Source organism: Melospiza georgiana, chromosome 26, assembly GCF_028018845.1.
Source record: "Melospiza georgiana isolate bMelGeo1 chromosome 26, bMelGeo1.pri, whole genome shotgun sequence".
NCBI classification, from domain to species: domain Eukaryota; kingdom Metazoa; phylum Chordata; class Aves; order Passeriformes; family Passerellidae; genus Melospiza; species Melospiza georgiana.
The window spans coordinates 4,285,571-4,303,751 of record NC_080455.1 but is presented as its reverse complement, the minus strand read 5'-3'; the positions used below and the strand labels follow the sequence as shown (position 1 = coordinate 4,303,751).

Genomic DNA, 18,181 nt, shown 5'->3' with positions numbered 1-18,181 from the left:
CAGGATGTAGAAAATTTCTGAATGGGCTGGATCAGAAGGGTTCTCAGAGGTACTTCGGGGTTGTTTCTTGGGGGATGGCGGTGGTGAGTGGATGGTAACGCTCTTCTGTTATTCTGAATAAACAAACCAGGGAGTTTCTGTGAGCTGTTGTGGTTCCACGTGGCTGTTTTTCAGGATTTCAGGGAGAAGAACATGGATTACATGAGGCCTGACATCGTGGCCCTGCTGCGCAGCAGCGACAGCGCTTTCGTGCGGGAGCTGATCGGGATGGACCCGGTGGCCGTGTTCCGCTGGGCCGTGCTGCGCGCTGCCGTCCGTGCTGTGGCTGTGTTCAACCAGGCCGGCAGGGACAGGGCTCAGAAAACTGCAGGTGGGGATGGGGAGAGGCAGGGATGGAACAGGGATGGACCAAGGAACAGCAAGTGGGGCTGGGGAAGGGCAGGGATGGAATAGGGATGGACCAAGGAACAGCAAGTGGGGCTGGGGAAGGGCAGGGATGGAATAGGGATGGACTGAGGAACAGCAGGTGGGGCTGGGGAAGGGCAGGAATGGAACAGGGATGGACCGAGGAACAGCAGGTGGGGCTGGGGAAGGGGAGAGGGGTGGGACGGGAAAGGGCAGGGATGGACCAAGGAACAGCAGGTGGGGCTGGAGAAGGGGAGGGGTGGGACAGGGATGGACTGAGGAACAGCAGGTGGGGCTGGGGAAGGGCAGGGATGGAACAGGGATGGACTGAGGAACAGCAGGTGGGGCTGGGGAAGGGGAGAGGGGTGGGATGAGAAAGGGCAGGGATGGACCAAGGAACAGCAAGTGGGGCTGGAGAAGGGGAGGGGTGGGACGGGGAAGGGTGGAGATGGACCAGGGAATGGCAGGTGGGGCTGGGGAATGGCAGGGATGGACCAAGGGAACAGCAAGTGGGACTGGGGAACGGGAGGGGTGGGAACAGGAAATGGCATGTGGGGCTGGGGAGTGGCAGGGATGGACCAGAGAACGGGAGGGGTGGACCAGGGAGGGGCAGAGATGGACTGGGGAAGGGCAGGGATGGACTGGGGAATAGCAGGTGGGGCTGGGGAATGGCAGGGATGGACCAGAGAATGGCAGGTGGGGATGGGAGTGGCAGGGATGGACTGGGGAACAGCAGGCAGGGTTAGAGAGTGGCAGGGATGGACCGGGGAAGGGCAGGGAATGGAATAGGAGACAGCAGGTGGGGCTGAGGAAGGGCAGGGATTTACTGGGGAATGGCAGGGATGGAACAGGGAGTGGTAAGGATGGACCAGGGAATAGCAGGAGGGGCTGGGGAATGGCAGGGATGGAACAGAAAATGGCAGATGGGGTTAGGGAGCGGCAAGGATGGACTGGGGAATGGCAAGTGGGGTTAGGAAGCAGCAGGGATGGACCAGGGATGGAACAGGAGATGGCAGGTGGAGTTATGGAGCAGCAGGGATGGAACGGGAAACAGCAGGTAGGGCACTGGCTGGGAAGGTGCAGGTATGACACAGAAAACTGCTCTCTGAAAATGGTTAATACTCTATAATTGCTCTGCTGGCAAAATGAGTTTGTGGCAAAACATCATCAACCAGACACCATCTTTGGTTCTGAAGACAAATCTAGTGTGGAAATGGTTTAATATTAATAATGGAGGAGGTTGTCATTGTTCTTACCTGAGGTCATTCAGCTTTCCTCCTCCAGTCAGTGCAGCATTTCCAGCAGGCTGGGACAGACTTGAAGGCCTATTTGTGAAAGTTGGAGGTGGTAATTCTGATATTCTCATCTTACCACTAATTTTGATCTTCCTAGACCTCTGTGAAGTATCAAATGAGTATTCAGGGTTAATAACTAAATTTGAGCAGCTGCAACTTCCTGTCTGGTAGATGGGAATTTGAACAGCAAATTGTAGCTTGATAAAGGACTGGATAAAAACTCCAGACCCTTGGATAGATACTGTGCTTGCTAAAGTTGGTGGTTTTGGGGGTTTTTTGCCTGCTCATATCTTTGTCCAAATGCAGTTTTTTGGTTATTTCCTGACAGGAGTGGTACGTCAAGGACCCAGAGTTCCCCTTGGAGAACTCCAGAGATCCAACACGTCGGTAGAAAAAGTTTATCGGTGAGAAGCACATCCCCAACCCCTGCAGGGAACAGCTGAAGTGCTGAGCTGGATTTTCATAGATCTAATCTGAACTAGATCCTTCCACAAGGAAAGCAAGCTTTATTTCTTCTGTCTTGTTTTCTTTGGCCTTTTTAATACCATCCAAACAACACTCTGGCTTATTTTATGTGAGACCCAAAGCCACCACATGTTGGGGACAGCCTCAGTTCCATTTCCTGCTGGGTTTTTGAGTTCTCTGTGGTTGCTGTGTGCAGCTTTTAGCATTGTGTGCTCCTCTGCAGCCAGTCTGGGTCACTGAAGGGGGCAGAGGCAGGGCCAGTCTTACAGAACTGTATCTCTGTAGGAAGATTTGCCTTTCCATGGATATTTAGGCTTTGTACATGTTCCTTTTGCAGCCTCTCAGTGCTCGATTTCTCATTTGATTGTTCTGAGGATTTCGATATAAATGCTTTCCAAGACATCATTTCTTTTTGTGAGAACAAGAAGTAAGTAGCAAAAGGCCTGGACTCCCAGGCCAGGGAGGCACATTTCCAGGACACAGTGACTTTCTCAGTGTGCTCTGGGTGACAGTGAAGCCATGGAGCACTTAAAGTAGTGACTTCATGCTGCTTCCTAATTACTGCATCCTGGACAGCCTCTGTCACTTGGGGAAACAAAGAACTAAATATCCAATTTGTGTGAAAGGATTGGCCACAGCTTACCAGATCTGTTTCCTTGGGTTGTCTAAAATATTCAGAAAAGTTCAGAGGTACCCAAGGAAGCCACAATCCTGTGTAATAATGCTGCTGCCTCTGGGAGCAGCTCAGAATGGGGAGAGCACCTAAGAGTCAGAAGTGATTCTTACACTTCTGTTATTTTTGGTTTGTGCCTCTCTGGAGAGTAAAGAAGGTAAGTTCTGTGCCAGGACACAGCACTTCACAAGAGCACAGTGCATGCTTGAAGAATGGAACATGCCATGAATTAAGGACCATCCCAGGCTTACTTTGAAAAGCTAAACGTGAATAAGTTTGAAGTGGAAATGAAACCCAAAATTTCTTCAAGTATCCCTCTAACAGTTTGTTTATAACTTACTTTTCTGCTGTAAGTGTTTAAGTAGCCTCATTTTAGTAGTCTAATCTCTGTATAAAAATGTTTACTCTTGGTTATAAAGAAGCTTACATTAAACTGAAAAGGTTCCTTGGCTTAACCATAATCATTAACCTCTCTAAATTTCCCTCCATTTTCTGAATTGATGGCTCAAGAATTTACAGTAAAAGGTAGAATCAGAGAGTAAGTTGAGTATGAGACTGGCAATTAAATTTTAGAGCACTGATGGAGTAGAAAGTGCTGACTTGTCATCCAAATCATTCATGTTTAGGAACAAGTAGCCTGGGATTGACCTGCTGCATTTTGGAGTACACTTGGTGATGGAACCTTTTGGGGTTTTAACTCCTTTTTTCCCCCTCTCTCACGGCTGTGTATCTCTGTTTGCCACCTGTGTTTTGCTGTGGATCATTTTAGAGACATGCATGAACAAATCATCGCCAGTATTAAAGGACTGCCCTGGCAGGGTGATGATCCCTGTGAGCTGCTTCGGTCCCTCAGTCAGCTTCAACACCGCTCCCACCTCCTGTGAGTGCTCTGCCTTTTGCTTTGGAAGTGCAACAAGAACCAGGCATTACTCCACTCCCTAAAAATGATGCTTGTCCTAAATTTTTCTTTGAAAAATGCTAAACAAGACAATTAAAAATAAAACATTCTTTCTGCAAATAGGCTGTAGAGAACACCTTGTTGCTTCATTGCATTAGCTGAAAGTTTAACCTATTTCTCGTGTCAACTTGCTTTAAAAGCTCCAAATGTCTAATGTGAGCTTGTTGTTGCAAAATATTCAATAGTGAGATCTCCCACAAGGTGTGACAAATGTTTCATGAAATTCAGGGTGCTTGTGCTGGATGTATTCCTGGGTTTAGGGCCTTTACATCTGCAGTTCTGTGTGTGTGTAAGGAAATTAATCTCTGCTCTGCTGTATAATAAGTAAATGTAAACAGGGTGGAGGAACAGAGGTGGTATAAACAGAGCAGGAACCTGCCCTATATCACAGAGTTAATGTGCTTAGAACCAGCAGGATGTGAGCTGCAGCTTTCTTTCTGAGAGCTTCCCCTGCTTCACCTTCTGTGTGTGACCTGCTCAGACATTCCAGAGTCCCTGGTGCTGGGACATGCATTGTCCTCCTGCTCCCAGTGTTCTTTCACAGAGCTTCTGGTGCCAGCAGCTGTAACTTCTGAACTGAGCACTTTTATTTGCTAGTGCCTTGTGTTATAATGAGTTTAATGTCCAACAATGCAGTTTTGAATAGTTTTAACTTCAGATTTAATGTCTCACTTTTGAAAGCTTCCAATACCTACAGAGTTTATTTAAGAAAAAGAAATTGTTCTTGTTGCAGAGCAGTTTGCATTTCTTGCATTGGTCACTTGTAAGAATCATGCATGAACACACCCTGGTGCTGTTGTGCTCATTTTCTTCTGTCCTTTACCTTGCCTCATAAATTGCACCAATTTATGGCCTGCTGAAATAATCAAAAATCATGTGCATTTTTTTTTCTTAAATTATCTTTAATATTTTCACAGGAAAAGTAAAGGTGTCAAGCAAAAGCAGATCATTCCCAAGGTAATCAGAAAATTTAGATTTCTCTTGGGTATGGGCTTTTTTGCACTGTGAATTTCATTTTGATTGACAGAACTCACTTCAGTACTGTTTTATAGTGTAGGAAAGTTTTGTTATTTATCCTGACAAGCTGAAAAATAGGTGAATGTTCTCTTTAATAAGAATTGTTTAATTAGACAGATGTGAAGATGTCATAAGTGTATAAAGTCATTTCCAAGTCAGGGAAGGCAAATGCAGTGATTGTGTGATTCCCCTTGTTCACCTTACACTCTTGGGACAGGGCAGTGAAACAGTTTCACTCCTAAGAAATGTTTTGACCCAAAATAGAAATAATCATGAAATATAACATGTCACTGAATGTGGAACTCTGGGTAGCTGGTTTCATTCTGACTCATTTCAGAGAAAATATTTCCCTTTTAGTTGAAAGACTTGCACTTTGTTGATTATGAAAACTTTTTTGTAGAATTTGCTGGATTCCAAATCTCTGAAGCTCATCATGAGCATGACTCTGCATGACCGGACTACAAAGTCCCTTTTGCACTTGCACAAGAAGAAGAAACCCCCCAGCATAAGTGCCCAGTTCCAGGTGGGTGACAAACCTCAGAGAACAGCCCCTGCTGGGCTAATCTGGGCTGGTCTTGCTTGGAAAATCAAGTGGGTTTTATTCTTGAGGTTTTTTTGAGGTGAGGTTTATGCTTGATTAAAGTCAGAGTACATTTTGAGATGCCATTGATGCCATGAAATGTGTCAGTTCTCTACACTGATCATCCTTGTATACAGATCTAGTGCTACTGTGAGAGCATGAGAGGATGTTCAAACCCTGCTTGAAATTCTCTTGAGAAAAGCTAAAAGCAAATACCAAACACAGGGATGTGCTGAGCAATATGGGAGGATCTGTTTGGATTTTGTACAGCCATGACACCTGAAACAACCTGATTCCTGAGGGAAAAGCTATCCTGCTGTCAAACACCAAATCACCATCAAAATGCTATCCTGAAGAAAAACTTTTGTGGCTGTTTCATTTCAGTCTTCACTGAACAAGTTGCTGGAGACCCTGGGCAGAGCTGAGCCGTTCTTCATCCGCTGCATCCGCTCCAACGCAGAGAAGGTGAGGCTGCCTCAGAGCTGAGCTGCCTGCTGACATCCAGGGCTCATCCTTGGAATCTCTATTTCTGCTCAGACTCCTCAGGCTCTCACTGGCTGTTTTCTGCTGGTCCTTTACAGAGGGAGATGCTCTTTGATGAGAGCTTGGTGCTGCAGCAGTTACGGTACACGGGCATGCTGGAAACTGTGCGGATCAGGAGGTCTGGCTACAGTGCCAAATACACATTCCAGGTACATGGGAACTGGGTTGTGCTTTCAGGAATATCTGCTCTCTTCAGAAAACACACCTTGTGTGTCTCTTCATACAAGGCTCATGACCCCTTGGGATGAGCTGTAAAAATGCACTGTAGTTTTAAGACAGCCTGCATGGTAAAAAGTCGTAGTTAAACTGTTGTGGGTTGTCTGCCAGTAAATTCCCTTCACACAACCAGGAAGAAACATTCTCAGTGCAGTCAGTGCTGTCTAATGTGGGTATTAGTTTTCTGTAAAAACTCTGTGTAGGTTGAGAGATCACACCTAGGTGATCTTTCCCATTAACAGAGGCTGACTTAGCCTGCATTTTACACGGAGAAGTAGCTCAGTTTGTAGTGAGAGGTATTTTCAGATCCCTGTAGCTTAAGTGTCTTAAATAGATTTCTATTTTAGAGCTAAAACTCCAAACTTGGGAGTTGCCTTCTAACTTTGGTCTCTTGCTGTCTCTGTTTCTTACAGGAATTCATTGACCAGTTTCAGGTGTTACTGCCCAAAAATGCCAAAGCCTCCAAGGAAGACATCTGTGCTTATTTGAATAAACTGAAACTGAATGAAAACTACTATCAAATAGGGAAGACCAAGGTCTGTGAAACTTTCTGTAGGGCAGTAAGAACCACTGCTGTACACTGCCAAATTCAGTGCAGTTCATTTACAAATGTTACTCTTCTCTGTTTTATGTACCCAAATTGGCTATTTTACCTCTTGCAAGTGGTGACACAGAGGTTATACCTGACCCCTTGGTTTTGATGCCAACCTGGTTTTTTGACTACAGTAGAAATCCATGTTATATACATAGTTTGGGAAATTGTTGCTATTGGCATTTGTCAAACAGATCAATGTTTACATTTTGGAAGGGTTCTGTGATTTGAAGGCTGTAAGGACAGGTGTAAGTTTTAGAATCCAAACTCTGAAATTTAAAAGGACTTGTATCTTTTGGGCAAACTGTCAGCCAGTAAGGTTTGGTGCAGTGGTACCAAACCATTACCTTATCTGTTACTATAGTTCCAGTGGGGGCTGAAAGGAGTTAACTCCTTCTTGATGAACTTTCCTTTAACTGAACAGGTTTTTATGAAAGAGGCTGAACGGCAGATACTACAGGATACACTACACAAAGAAGTGATCAGGAAAATCATCCTCCTTCAGAGCTGGCTCAGGATGGTTTTGGAGAGGAGACGCTTTCTCAGGATGCGGCAGGCAGCCGTTGTTTTACAGGTATCTTTGAGAACAACAATAACTTTTGTTATTTTCCTAACAACAAACAAACAAACAAACCCTGCCATGGAGCACTCCCCACCTCGAGGCAGCCCTGCCTCAGTTCAGAACCTCCCTTTGCAGGCGTGCTGGCGCTCACGCCGTGTCAGGATGGCCCTGCAGAGGAACAACGCTGCCATCGAGATCCAGGCGGCCTGGAGGCGCCACCGGCAGAGGAAACGCTTCCTGCAGCTCAGGAGGAGGATTTGTCTCCTGCAGGCCCTGGTCAGGGGGCACCTGCAGAGGAAGAGGTAAAGGGGAAGGAGCAACGTGGCATAAAAACATCAATTCGTCACCTGGCTTCACCTGCCAAGCTCAGTTTGTGTGGTGGGGTGACTTAGTCAACAACTTGGTAAACAATCTTGTTGCCCAAGGAGGTTGTGGCTGCCCCTGGAATTGGCCAAGGCCAGGTTGAGTGGGGTGTGGGATAGTAGAAGGTGTCTCATCCCCATGGCAAGGGAGATGGGAGTGAGATGATCTTTAAGGTCCCAACCAAAAACTATGGGTCCCAACCCAAACCATTCTGGGATTGTATGAACTTTAAGATAGCTACTGCTATGTGATATTTCAGTCAGTATCAAGTGGTCAGTGCAGTGTGGACACTGGATAAGTGCTCAGGATTTGAGCTTTATTCAGCTCAGCTGCACTGGTGCTGCCACTCCTGCCACCTCCTTGCAGTCCCAAACTGTAGTTTGGGTCTGTGCTGTTATTTGAGCTGCATTCAAGCAGTTGGTGGGGTTTTTTTGACCCCTGGGCATTAAGGATTTGTGTTTTCGTATTAAAAATTCTTAACAGATACCAGAAAATGGTTCTAGAAAGGCAGAAAGCTCAAGAAGAGCAGAAGGAAATGCAGGAAGATGAAGACAAAGAGCAAGATACGAGCAAGACGTCCAACATAGATGAAGATAAGAGCAAGGATGAGCAGAGTGAGCTAGCAACAGATGTGAAACACGACTCAGAGACAGATCAAGCTGTTGAAGATAAAGATCAAGCTCAGAATGAACAAGCTGAGAAGCTGAGCTCATCTGAGAAAGCCCAGAAGCACACGGTGGAGAGCTCAGAGAGAGTGAGCAACAGCCGGGAGAAGCGGGAATCCCGTCGGCAGAGGGGGCTGGAGCACAACGACTTGCAGAACAAACATGCACTCCTGTCCTTGGAAGGACCATCTGCATTGTGCCACGAGGAGCAAACTGTTTCTGAACAGGCCCTGGAAAGTGCTCCAGAGACAGAGAAATCCACAGCACAAGAAGATAATGTCCTTCAGGGAAGCAGTGAGCAAGAGAAAAGTCCAAGTCAAGAAAAAACTCTTTCAGACACTCCACCATCAAGTGAGATAAAAGAAAGTGATTCTGTTCCTGAGCAGCCACCTGGATCAGAGGCAGAGAACAGGGCAGCTGATAGAACAAAAACACAACAGAATCAAAATAACCAAATAAAAAGCAGCCAAAGCTTTACCTGCCCTGAAAGGCCAACAGATCTTGCACTGAAAGTTCACAGCACACTGTCTGCTGGTGGCAGCTTTCATGGCCCTGCTGACTGCTGGGCAGATAGAAACAGGAGGCAGAGGACAACCAAAGACCTGGACAGCAACACTTCTGCAATCCAGAGATATGTGGATGACCCAGAGAAGCTAAAGTACAAGAGAGAGAAGTGGAAAGGCAAGAGGCAGTCTGATGCTGGCCAGAATGATGTGCTGAGTCAGTCTCTGGATGGAAGGATACGTCTGGATAAGTCTCCTCAGGATCAGCTAGAGTAAGGGCAGCTTCCTTTTTTATCACTTATAAAACAGATATCTGTAATGTTTAAGAATCCATGGAGAACTCCTGAGGGCCTGTACATTTGGGCCATGTTGTGGGAGCACATGGAGTTGTGAACAACTCCTGCTTTTCCTTGGCTCCCAGTCCTGCAGGGAATCTGTATGGACAGAATGTTTTCAGAAGCTCACAAAAGCTGCAAAGCCTGCCTGGCTGTATTAAAAGGAGGAGTCAGGGCATTAGTTGAAATAATGTCTGGAGTTTATTTTCATGTGTCTTTTACCCATTGAAAACAAGGTTTTAGTGACCTGCAGCTTGCAAGCATCATCCCTCTGACACGGCAGGAAATCTGACATTCCCATGCTTTTTCACTTCTCCAGTACATTTTGCATTTAAAAGTGAATTGCAAGGGCTGACTCAGATGTAGTGTTGATATGTGAGTTATTTAAAAGATGTGAAGAGCCCACAGACTTTATTAAAATTCATATTCTGAAACTTACCTTACTACAGGAAGAAGGGGAGTTCAGCTTCATTAAGTGACCTCTCAACACTGGCCCAGACTGTTGCCATGAACCAGGTACTGATGCTATTGTACATATTTATACTTAATTATTGTTTATAAATATTAAAGATTTGTGAATAATTGTCTGTAGTGTATTTGTGTGGCTTCAGGTTGATTTTGGTTTTGTTTGATACCAATGTAAAAATAATAATCAGGAAATATTTGAAAATATATTTTTTAATAAATGGATCATTGATCAAAGCATTGGCTCTTGTATTAGGAAGCTAATATTGGATAAAGTGTTTTGTCTTGATTAAGTTAACCATTCTAGCTTTTAAAACATTTAAAGAATCTATGTCACTCAAAATGCAGTTTCTGACCCCTCCTCCCTCCTGTAGCTGTCACCAGACCCAATTGAAGAAGAAAAAGGCAACAAGAAGTACCCTGTGCAGAAGAAGCCCAGTGACCACTTCCCCAGCCCGGACACGGCCGTTCCTGCACAGCCAGCGAGTCAGCAAGGGGATGCCAAGTATGGCTTGTGTGTGTGACTGGCCTGTCTTCAGAAAATGAAAAAAAAGAGATTTTCCATTGGTTCTTGAGCTGGGCACCTTGATTGTGCAGAGACACAAGCTGGCATCAGCTACACCAGTGGCTGTGTTGCTGCTTCATGTTGCCCTGAGCATGATATCTGAGCCTGCTGAGGAACAGATTCTCTGCTTGCATAACACTTTCTGTGAAGTGGTTCTTTTTAAAATAAGAACCAACTTACAGCTGGGATTAAAGGTTCATGTAGTGTAATACAACACCAGTAGAAAAGCTGAAAGCCCAGCAAGCATGTAATGCTGCTTCCCTGGCCTGCTCCAGCCTCTGGCTTCTGCAGCCCAGAGACTTCCTGAGCCAGAAGTGATGTTGTGGATATGTGAGGTGTTGTGTGTGTGTGCTGAAGGTAGTGCTCTGATTTTGTAAATGCCAGAAACTCCAGGAGTGCTTTCACATTGTCTTTCCTTTTTATTGTGCTGCTCAGTTTTTCTGCAGGTTGGGCCTTAAATATTCCCCACAGTTGTGAATCCTGTTGTGGGTTATTGTTAAGAGCCTGTTCTTGTGGCAGAGCCAGCTTCCATTCCTAATGGGACAGACTTGTATCTGCTTTTGTATTCAGGTCTGCTTTCAAAAGCCCTTTGCGAAGACTTTTGGGGAAAAAGCCAGACAAGAAAATTGCAAAGGAGAGTTCTGATGTGATTGAGGAAGGAGACGGCCTCTCCCTGGTGTCTTGTGTCCTCTTTACAGACACAGGAGGTGTCCAGAAAGTTTCAGAAGGTGAGCTTGGTGGTTTAACCCTCAGCACAGTGCATCTTCCTGTGAGGAAACAAATTCTGCAGAATTCCCTCACCCTGCTTGAACATCCAGATCCATTTCTTTGGCAGGTTCCTTGGGGCAGCCAGGCCGCCCCCAGGCTGGGAAGGAGAGCAGCAAAGCCAAGAAGAACAGAACCATAAAGATCAGCAAGATCTCCAGCGCGTCCCAGAACTGGCGCGCGTCCATGGTCCGGGAGATTGCCAACGCCAACGAGCTCAAACACCTGGATGAATTCCTCCTGAACAAGGTGAAAGGCTCCCAGCCATGAAAATTCAAACCTTTGTTCACTGTGTGCGTAGAATTTTAAAGCCTGCTAGTCTAGGTGCAAGTTTATGTTATAATTTAATGCAAAAGGGAATTGATTGGATGGCTTGACTGAGTTACTCTGCATTAGGGCCCTTTCTGTTCTTTTCCTCAAGTCACTGAGTGCATAATATTGCATTAAATACAATACAGAGCATTCATGTTAGGTCTTTGTTTACAAATGAGTGGGCAGCAAAACTTGTATTAAAAAAAACCCCAAGAGTTGTAAATAGAGAGTTCTCTAAAGCCCAACTATCCAACTCTACTGTTTTGTATCATCAGCACAGTGCATTAAAAAAATGTTGTTTTAAATAATTGGACTGGTCACAAATGACTAAGCCCAGCCACTGAAGCTTAACTCTGTTCAGATGTTCTTTTCTTAACAAAATCTGATGCAGATGTATTTCTTTTCTAGATCAATGACTTACGCTCCCAGAAGTCTGGTGTTGAATGTTTGTTTTTTGAAGCCACAGAGAAGTTCAGAGGAAACATCAAGACCATGTACTCTGCTCCTGTAAGTAGTAAGTCTCAATAAAGGGAAGTTGGCAGGCAATAAATGAGTGTGCAGGTTAAAGGCTTGGCCTGCAGCTCTTCAACAAAGCACTTCAGCAATTCTCAGCACAGAATTCAGAGCTGAATGTTAGACTCATTTTACAGCTCTGCTGTAATCTCAGGCAGCCTGCTTTGTTTTCCTTTGCTCATTCACTCAGCCATAAATTTATTTTTAGAAATGGATGGATTTTGCTGTCTTCAGCCTCCTAATGCTGAAGAGAGGAGCCAACAGCTTTTCCAATATTCTTCTGACGCTGCCTTGTGTCAGCCAAGTGCTGTTGGATAGTGCAGGAGGGAAGTGTGTTAACTTGTTTCTGTCATGGGCTGTTATCTTTGTCTTTGATCATGGCTGTGCTTTTTCACCTCTGAGCTTAAGTACATGAAAATATGAAACTGTCTCAACAGTATTAAAAAGGAATGTCTGACAAGTATTTTTCCTTCTTTAGAATGGACAAATCCATGTTGGCTATAAAGATCTGGTGGAAAATTACCAGCTCCTAGTTACAAACCTGGCCAAAAAAAGGGAAGAGAAAGAAGTCAAGCTGGTTTTGAATCTCTTTCTATCCCTTCTGGATGAATTCATTAGAGGATATACAAAGAAAGAGGAACCTGAGCAGTCCAAGGTATGAAAGTTGTTCTGTTGCTGGTTTATGGTATGATGAAACACTGTTGCTCTGTTAATTTAGGGGACCTGTGTTATCTCAAAAACCTTTTCCATGGCATTCTTAATTATTTGGGAAACACTTGCCATACACACATCATGTGTGTAACAAATTCTGATTGCTGATACACCTTTATGGAATTGTTAATTTTTTAACTTAATATTTTCAGAATCTGAAAGTGTGCATTTTCTTTGGTGAAAACATAGGCATTCTCTGGAGGTTTGAGAGATGGAGTTGCTTTGTCATCAGGCAGTGAGCTCAGTTGGTTTTTAGGAAGTTGATAGTGTGAGCTCAGACAACCCTCAAACCAAGCTGAATCTGCAGGATAGTGTCTCAATGTCTGGAGGTGAAGTAAAGTCTGGGAAACTCAATAAAGGGAGAAAAAAGGAATGGGATGTCTGAATTTCAAAGACTAAGGCCAGTTTTGTTTCCCTTTGCAGCAAACCAAAGCCCAGAAGAAGAAACGGAAGCAGGATCGTGCAGTAAGTGTTTTCTTTCTGCAATAATCCAAGTCCTCAGGTGCACTCACAGAACACAAACACCCTTTGAAGAGCTTGATTTTATACTGACATTCTGGTTTGTTTTGCATGCTCGTTCACTTACCTCATTTATGAAGATGTGACAATACAAAACCAGTTTTCACAAAGCAGAGATCTTTCTCATGCAGTGATAGGTGGTACTCAGGTATTTTCTTGCTTGTCCATAGCTTCCTTTAAAGTCTAAAGGCTTTTTCAAGCATGGGCTGTTTAAAAGAAAACAATTACTAAATATTAATAACAAAACTACAACTCTTGTATTTTGCTGATGAACTTTAAGGCAGCAAGTCAATTATGAAATATTCCAGCAAACCTAAGTTCCTTAAGAAAGGGTGAAATTTGGTTTCAGGGTGAAACGATTGTAAAATAAAAGGTGGAAATGGATGGTTTTATTAATAATAATAAGGTTTTATAGAAATAATGACAATAATTTTTAAAAGGCAAGAAGAGTTCACTGGTTCCTTGCTGTCTCTCACCAGATTGAAGAGCACAATGGCCACGTGTTCACAAATTACCAAGTGAGCATCCGGCAGTCGTGTGAGCACTGCTCCTCCTACATCTGGCCCATGGAGAAGGCCTGTCTGTGCAGTGGTGAGTGAACAGGCCATGTAGAAAGTGGGTCATTTAGGGTACATAATGTGATTTAGATGCTTGTAACAATTGCTCCTTTCTCTAGTTTGCAAGCTGACTTGTCACAAGAAGTGCATGTCCAAAATCCAGAGCAGCTGTACCTCTTGTGGGAAAAAGGTAAGGCCCGTGGATGTGGGATGGGGTTCTGCGGTACCAGAAGTGGTGCATGCAAAATGCTGCCTGTATTTCTCAGTAAATGAACAGTGGATGCCCAGGCACTGAATAAAAATGGCTTAAACAGTTCCCTCCTCAGTGAGAGAGGGACCCTCTGCAGAAACAGCATTCTTCTAGGAGGTGATGCTTGAGCTAATTTAGGAACCCTTCTCACAGAGTGTGTGTGCAGTGTTGGCCAAACTGATAAAGCAGTCCTGCAGTGTGAACCATAAAGGCTCTTTATTGCTGCAGCTCAGCAAATCTGCCTTATGATCCAAGGCAGAATAAAGCACTCAGCTGTAGTTTCTGGAAGCACAAGGTGGTTCTAGCAGGAAGCCATGGCAGTGCCTGGGGCAGGGAAGGGGCGGTGGCTCACGGCTGTGTCACCTCCAGGGGCAGTGGGCTCATGGCTGTGTCACCCCCAGGGCTCACAGCTGTGTCACCCCAGGGGCAGTGGCTCACAGCTGTGTCACCCCAGGGGCAGTGGGTTCATGGCTGTGTCACCCCAGGGGCAGTGGGCTCACGGCTGTGTCACCCCCAGGGGCAGTGGGCTCACAGCTGTGTCACCCCCAGGGGCAGTGGCTCACGGCTGTGTCACCCCCAGGGCTCATGGCTGTGTCACCCCAGGGGCAGTGGCTGACAGCTGTGTCACCCCAGGGGCAGTGGCTCACAGCTGTGTCACCCCCAGGGCTCATGGCTGTGTCACCCCAGGGGCAGTGGCTCATGGCTGTGTCACCCCAGGGGCAGTGGCTCACAGCTGTGTCACCCCAGGGGCAATGGCTGACAGCTGTGTCACCCCCAGGGCGAGCAGGACACGGAGTCCCTGCGGGGACACTTCGGGGTGTGCGTGAGCGCCCTGACCAGCGAGAGGAACTCGGTGCCCGTGGTCATGGAGAAGCTGCTGGAGTACGTGGAGATGCACGGGCTCTACACTGAAGGCATCTACAGGAAGTCAGGATCAGCAAATCGCATGAAGGAGCTGAAGCAGATGCTGCAAGAAGGTCCAGGCAGTGTTGACTCTTTGCATGTCATTGCATGATATCAGTTTTCCCTGCAATTCTCTTCTATCTGGAAGTATCTGTCACTTCTTAGTGTTTAAAAACAGCTTTTTGCTGACTGTGCAGGCTGTATTATTTGTGTTGTTTAGTACTTTTAAATTACTATCTTCTGCCTATTTTCAACTTCTGAATTGTCTGCTTAGTAGGTATGAAATATTTGTAAAGTTTCTTTGCACTGCTGTACATACTGAGTGTCCAAGAGGCCTCCTTACATGTCATTTGGGAACTCTGGCAAGGTGTGATCAGGTGTTTGTATTCTAGCAAGGTTAAAATCTCTTTTCCTGGATGTTGAATTCCAGAGTGGCTTTGATAGAAGCTGTGAACCTCATGTCCCCCAACACCTTGGCCATCATGTTATCAGATTTATCAATTCAATTCAGAAGTTAAAAATAGGGAGCAGATAGTAATTGGGATTCTGTGAACAGGAGATTAGAATGTTCCTAATCTTATTTCTATGGGGTCTCATTGTGTGCATCAAAGGAATGAACTGCTCTAAATAAAACATTTCTTTTCAGACCCAAACTCAGTGAAACTGGAGAATTACCCTATTCACACCATCACAGGGATCCTTAAGCAGTGGCTGAGGGAATTGCCAGACCCACTGATGACCTCAGCACAGTACAATGATTTTCTCAGAGCTGTAGGTAGGTTTAAAAACCATTCTTCAAGCATTTCTGCTTTAACTCATTGTGTCCTTGGGAAAAGAAATTCTTAAGATGCTCATGCTGACTAAACAGCTCCTTCCAGTGCACTTACAACAATGATTTTAGACATTTTACATAAAACATTACTCAGGGAATTTCTCCTCTGGCTTACTTCATCTTGCTTCAGGATTCTTTTTTTATTTTTAATGTGTCACTTACAGCTGCTCTCTCTGAAAATGCAATAAGGATGTCAATAAGTTTTCTTTCAGGAAGGGTTTTTCTTGTTATTCTGAATGAGATCTGAATATACAGATACTTTTAATACCTAGATTCTTTTAACTTCAGTGGGATTAAGGCACCCTAGATGGTGTTGGAGGTCTTAGTGTGTCACTTGATGATTGCTGATAGCATCAGCAGCAGCTCCTGAAAATGCAGGATAATTGCAGTGCCATGAGGGGGACTTTAACAGTCAGTTATAATAGTTGCTAAATGAAATGACAGTAAGACTTATCAGAATTTAGGAATTTTAAGCTTTCCACTAGCCTAGCACAGCAATTAATATCTTGTGTTTTCTCCCTTTGTGCAGAACTGCCAGAGAAACAGGAGCAACTCTGTGCCATTTACAGTGTCCTGGAGAAGCTCCCACAAGCAAATCACAATACCTTGGAACGACTCATCTTCCATCTTGTCAAGTAATGAGTTTAATTTCTTCATTTGTAGAGAAACTGTGATTCTGAATGCTGCTTGGAAGCTTTCTAAAGTGTTAAACACCTTCAGTGTCAGTGTGGGGATTGTGCTGCTGGTTTGGAAATGAAAGAATTCAAACTGGTAGTTGTGCTCACAAACAGGTGTGTGGTTACTTCTACACCTGGTGTATTTGGATCAAACCAGGTAAGAACAACTTTGAGGACAAGGTAGATCTCAAAGCCTTGGTGAATCATCCAAGCACCAGGATTTAGACAGAGGGGCTTGTAGTGAACTGAGGATGAACATAGGCAAGTCCCAGGAGGAGGAATAAATGGTGCTGGGAAAGGGCTGCTCTTACCCAAGGAACCTGGGGGCTTTCCAAGCAGCCCTCTGAACATGGGCAAAGTGATTCTGGATCACCAACATACTTTTGAGAAGCTACCAGACTAGCTTAGCCTGGTGACTCCCTGATCCTTTGATACATGAAATGTTGTCTACTTAGTAGGTATGAAATAATTGTAAAGCTTCTTTGGGCTGCTGTACACACTGAGTGTCCAAGAAGCCTCCTTATGTTATTTGGGAATTCTGGCAGGGTGTTTGTATCCTAGCAAGGTTAAAATCTCTTTTCCTGGATGTTGAATTGCAGAGTGTCTTTGATAGAAGATGTGAACCGCATGTCCCCCAACGCCTTGGCCATCGTGTTTGCTCCGTGCCTCTTGCGCTGTCCCGATACCTCTGACCCCTTGACCAGCATGAAGGATGTCTCAAAAACAACCATGTAAGTTTTGGCAGCTGCTGAGAAGCAGTGTTTTGGAATGGGATGGAAGGTCAGCACCACTAGCTGTATTTGCTACAACTTCATTCATATCAAGCTGAGATGCTGAGGTTCAAGAGTTGTTGAATTGTAGCTCTGCCAGTGCTGCCAGCTTATTCACCCCTCTCAAACCTCCCAACTGTTTTACTAAGCATAAAGTAGGATGATCTATAAGTCTTTACTATCAGGTTTGTATTTTACATCAAGAGAATCTATTTTTTGGGGGGCTTGTACCCTAATTATCTATTTTGCTGACATACAAGGCATAATAAACAATATGATATAGAATTAAGCTGTCTCCTGCATACTTAGAACCCCCAATGATCTCTTTGTTCTTTGAATTGAAGAAGGTTCTGTCCTTGACCCTCTCTGTTCTCCTCACCCTCCAGTAACTCTGGCTGTGAGAGCCCCTCACCATACTCACTGGCCTTGCCTCTGCCTCCAGTGGAAACAGAGTTTGAAAAATGGCAGCTTTTTGTAACTTCTTACTGACCCCTGGGGCCATAGAGCTGGAGAAGGGCAGTTGCAGGCTCGTTGTGTCTCTGCCAGCCTGTGCCAGCCCTGGGACAACAGGTAGAAGCAGCAGGAGCTGTTGGCAGCTGTGGTAATGTGTGTGTGCTCACCAGTGTGTACAGCCAGCATGGGAGGCTCTGGTGATCCCAGGAGGAACATGTGCCATTACCTGTCACCATTATCTGTCCTGCTGTGCCTGCTGTGTTGGATTCTTCACCTGTTTCCATGCAGTGCTGCTGTGAGGGATGGGCTGGGACACTGTGTGACACTCCAGCCACGTGTGTGTGACAAACACCCCCAGGCCAGGAGCAGCATCCCACCCCACCATGGCTGTTTCAGAACCTTCAGGGTATGAGGGAGCTCAATAACACCTTGCCTTCCTCACAGGTGTGTAGAGATGCTCATAAAGGAGCAGATAAGGAAGTACAAGATAAAAATGGAAGAAATCAATCAACTGGAAGCAGCAGAGAGCTTTGCTTTCCGACGGCTCTCGTTGCTTCGGCAGAACACGGTAAGTGTTGAAATAAAACTTCCAAAATAAATAAAAATTCCAAATAAAACTTCCACCAGCTTCTTGGGGAGGGAGTGCTGCTTCTCCTGTCCATCCATTCAGTGAGTCAGAAATCAGCTGGAAAAAAACAACTGCCCAAAGCTGTAGGT

At 45.1% G+C, this 18,181-nt stretch overlaps 1 protein-coding gene across 6 annotated transcripts in view; it reads left to right on the top strand.

Moving 5' to 3' along the window:
- The window catches only part of MYO9B (myosin IXB), a 47,644-nt gene that overhangs the window by 27,119 nt on the left and 2,344 nt on the right, over positions 1-18,181 (top strand). For 2 of the 6 annotated variants that reach the window (XM_058040789.1, XM_058040794.1), the window contains exons 14-39: positions 175-370; positions 2,029-2,104; positions 2,503-2,592; positions 3,608-3,718; positions 4,714-4,753; positions 5,214-5,336; positions 5,778-5,858; positions 5,975-6,085; positions 6,566-6,688; positions 7,169-7,318; positions 7,442-7,608; positions 8,153-9,109; positions 9,622-9,688; positions 10,012-10,142; positions 10,773-10,930; positions 11,038-11,216; positions 11,688-11,786; positions 12,271-12,447; positions 12,927-12,968; positions 13,502-13,613; positions 13,699-13,769; positions 14,608-14,806; positions 15,379-15,507; positions 16,094-16,199; positions 16,841-16,972; positions 17,909-18,032. In XM_058040789.1, the coding sequence (XP_057896772.1) occupies positions 175-370; positions 2,029-2,104; positions 2,503-2,592; positions 3,608-3,718; positions 4,714-4,753; positions 5,214-5,336; positions 5,778-5,858; positions 5,975-6,085; positions 6,566-6,688; positions 7,169-7,318; positions 7,442-7,608; positions 8,153-9,109; positions 9,622-9,688; positions 10,012-10,142; positions 10,773-10,930; positions 11,038-11,216; positions 11,688-11,786; positions 12,271-12,447; positions 12,927-12,968; positions 13,502-13,613; positions 13,699-13,769; positions 14,608-14,806; positions 15,379-15,507; positions 16,094-16,199; positions 16,841-16,972; positions 17,909-18,032 (3,951 nt within the window). Of the gene's footprint in view, positions 1-174; positions 371-2,028; positions 2,105-2,502; positions 2,593-3,607; positions 3,719-4,713; positions 4,754-5,213; positions 5,337-5,777; positions 5,859-5,974; positions 6,086-6,565; positions 6,689-7,168; positions 7,319-7,441; positions 7,609-8,152; positions 9,110-9,621; positions 9,689-10,011; positions 10,143-10,772; positions 10,931-11,037; positions 11,217-11,687; positions 11,787-12,270; positions 12,448-12,926; positions 12,969-13,501; positions 13,614-13,698; positions 13,770-14,607; positions 14,807-15,378; positions 15,508-16,093; positions 16,200-16,840; positions 16,973-17,397; positions 17,578-17,908; positions 18,033-18,181 lie in introns of those variants that run through there. The other 4 variants (XM_058040795.1, XM_058040790.1, XM_058040792.1 and 1 more) reach the window with 4 other exon arrangements.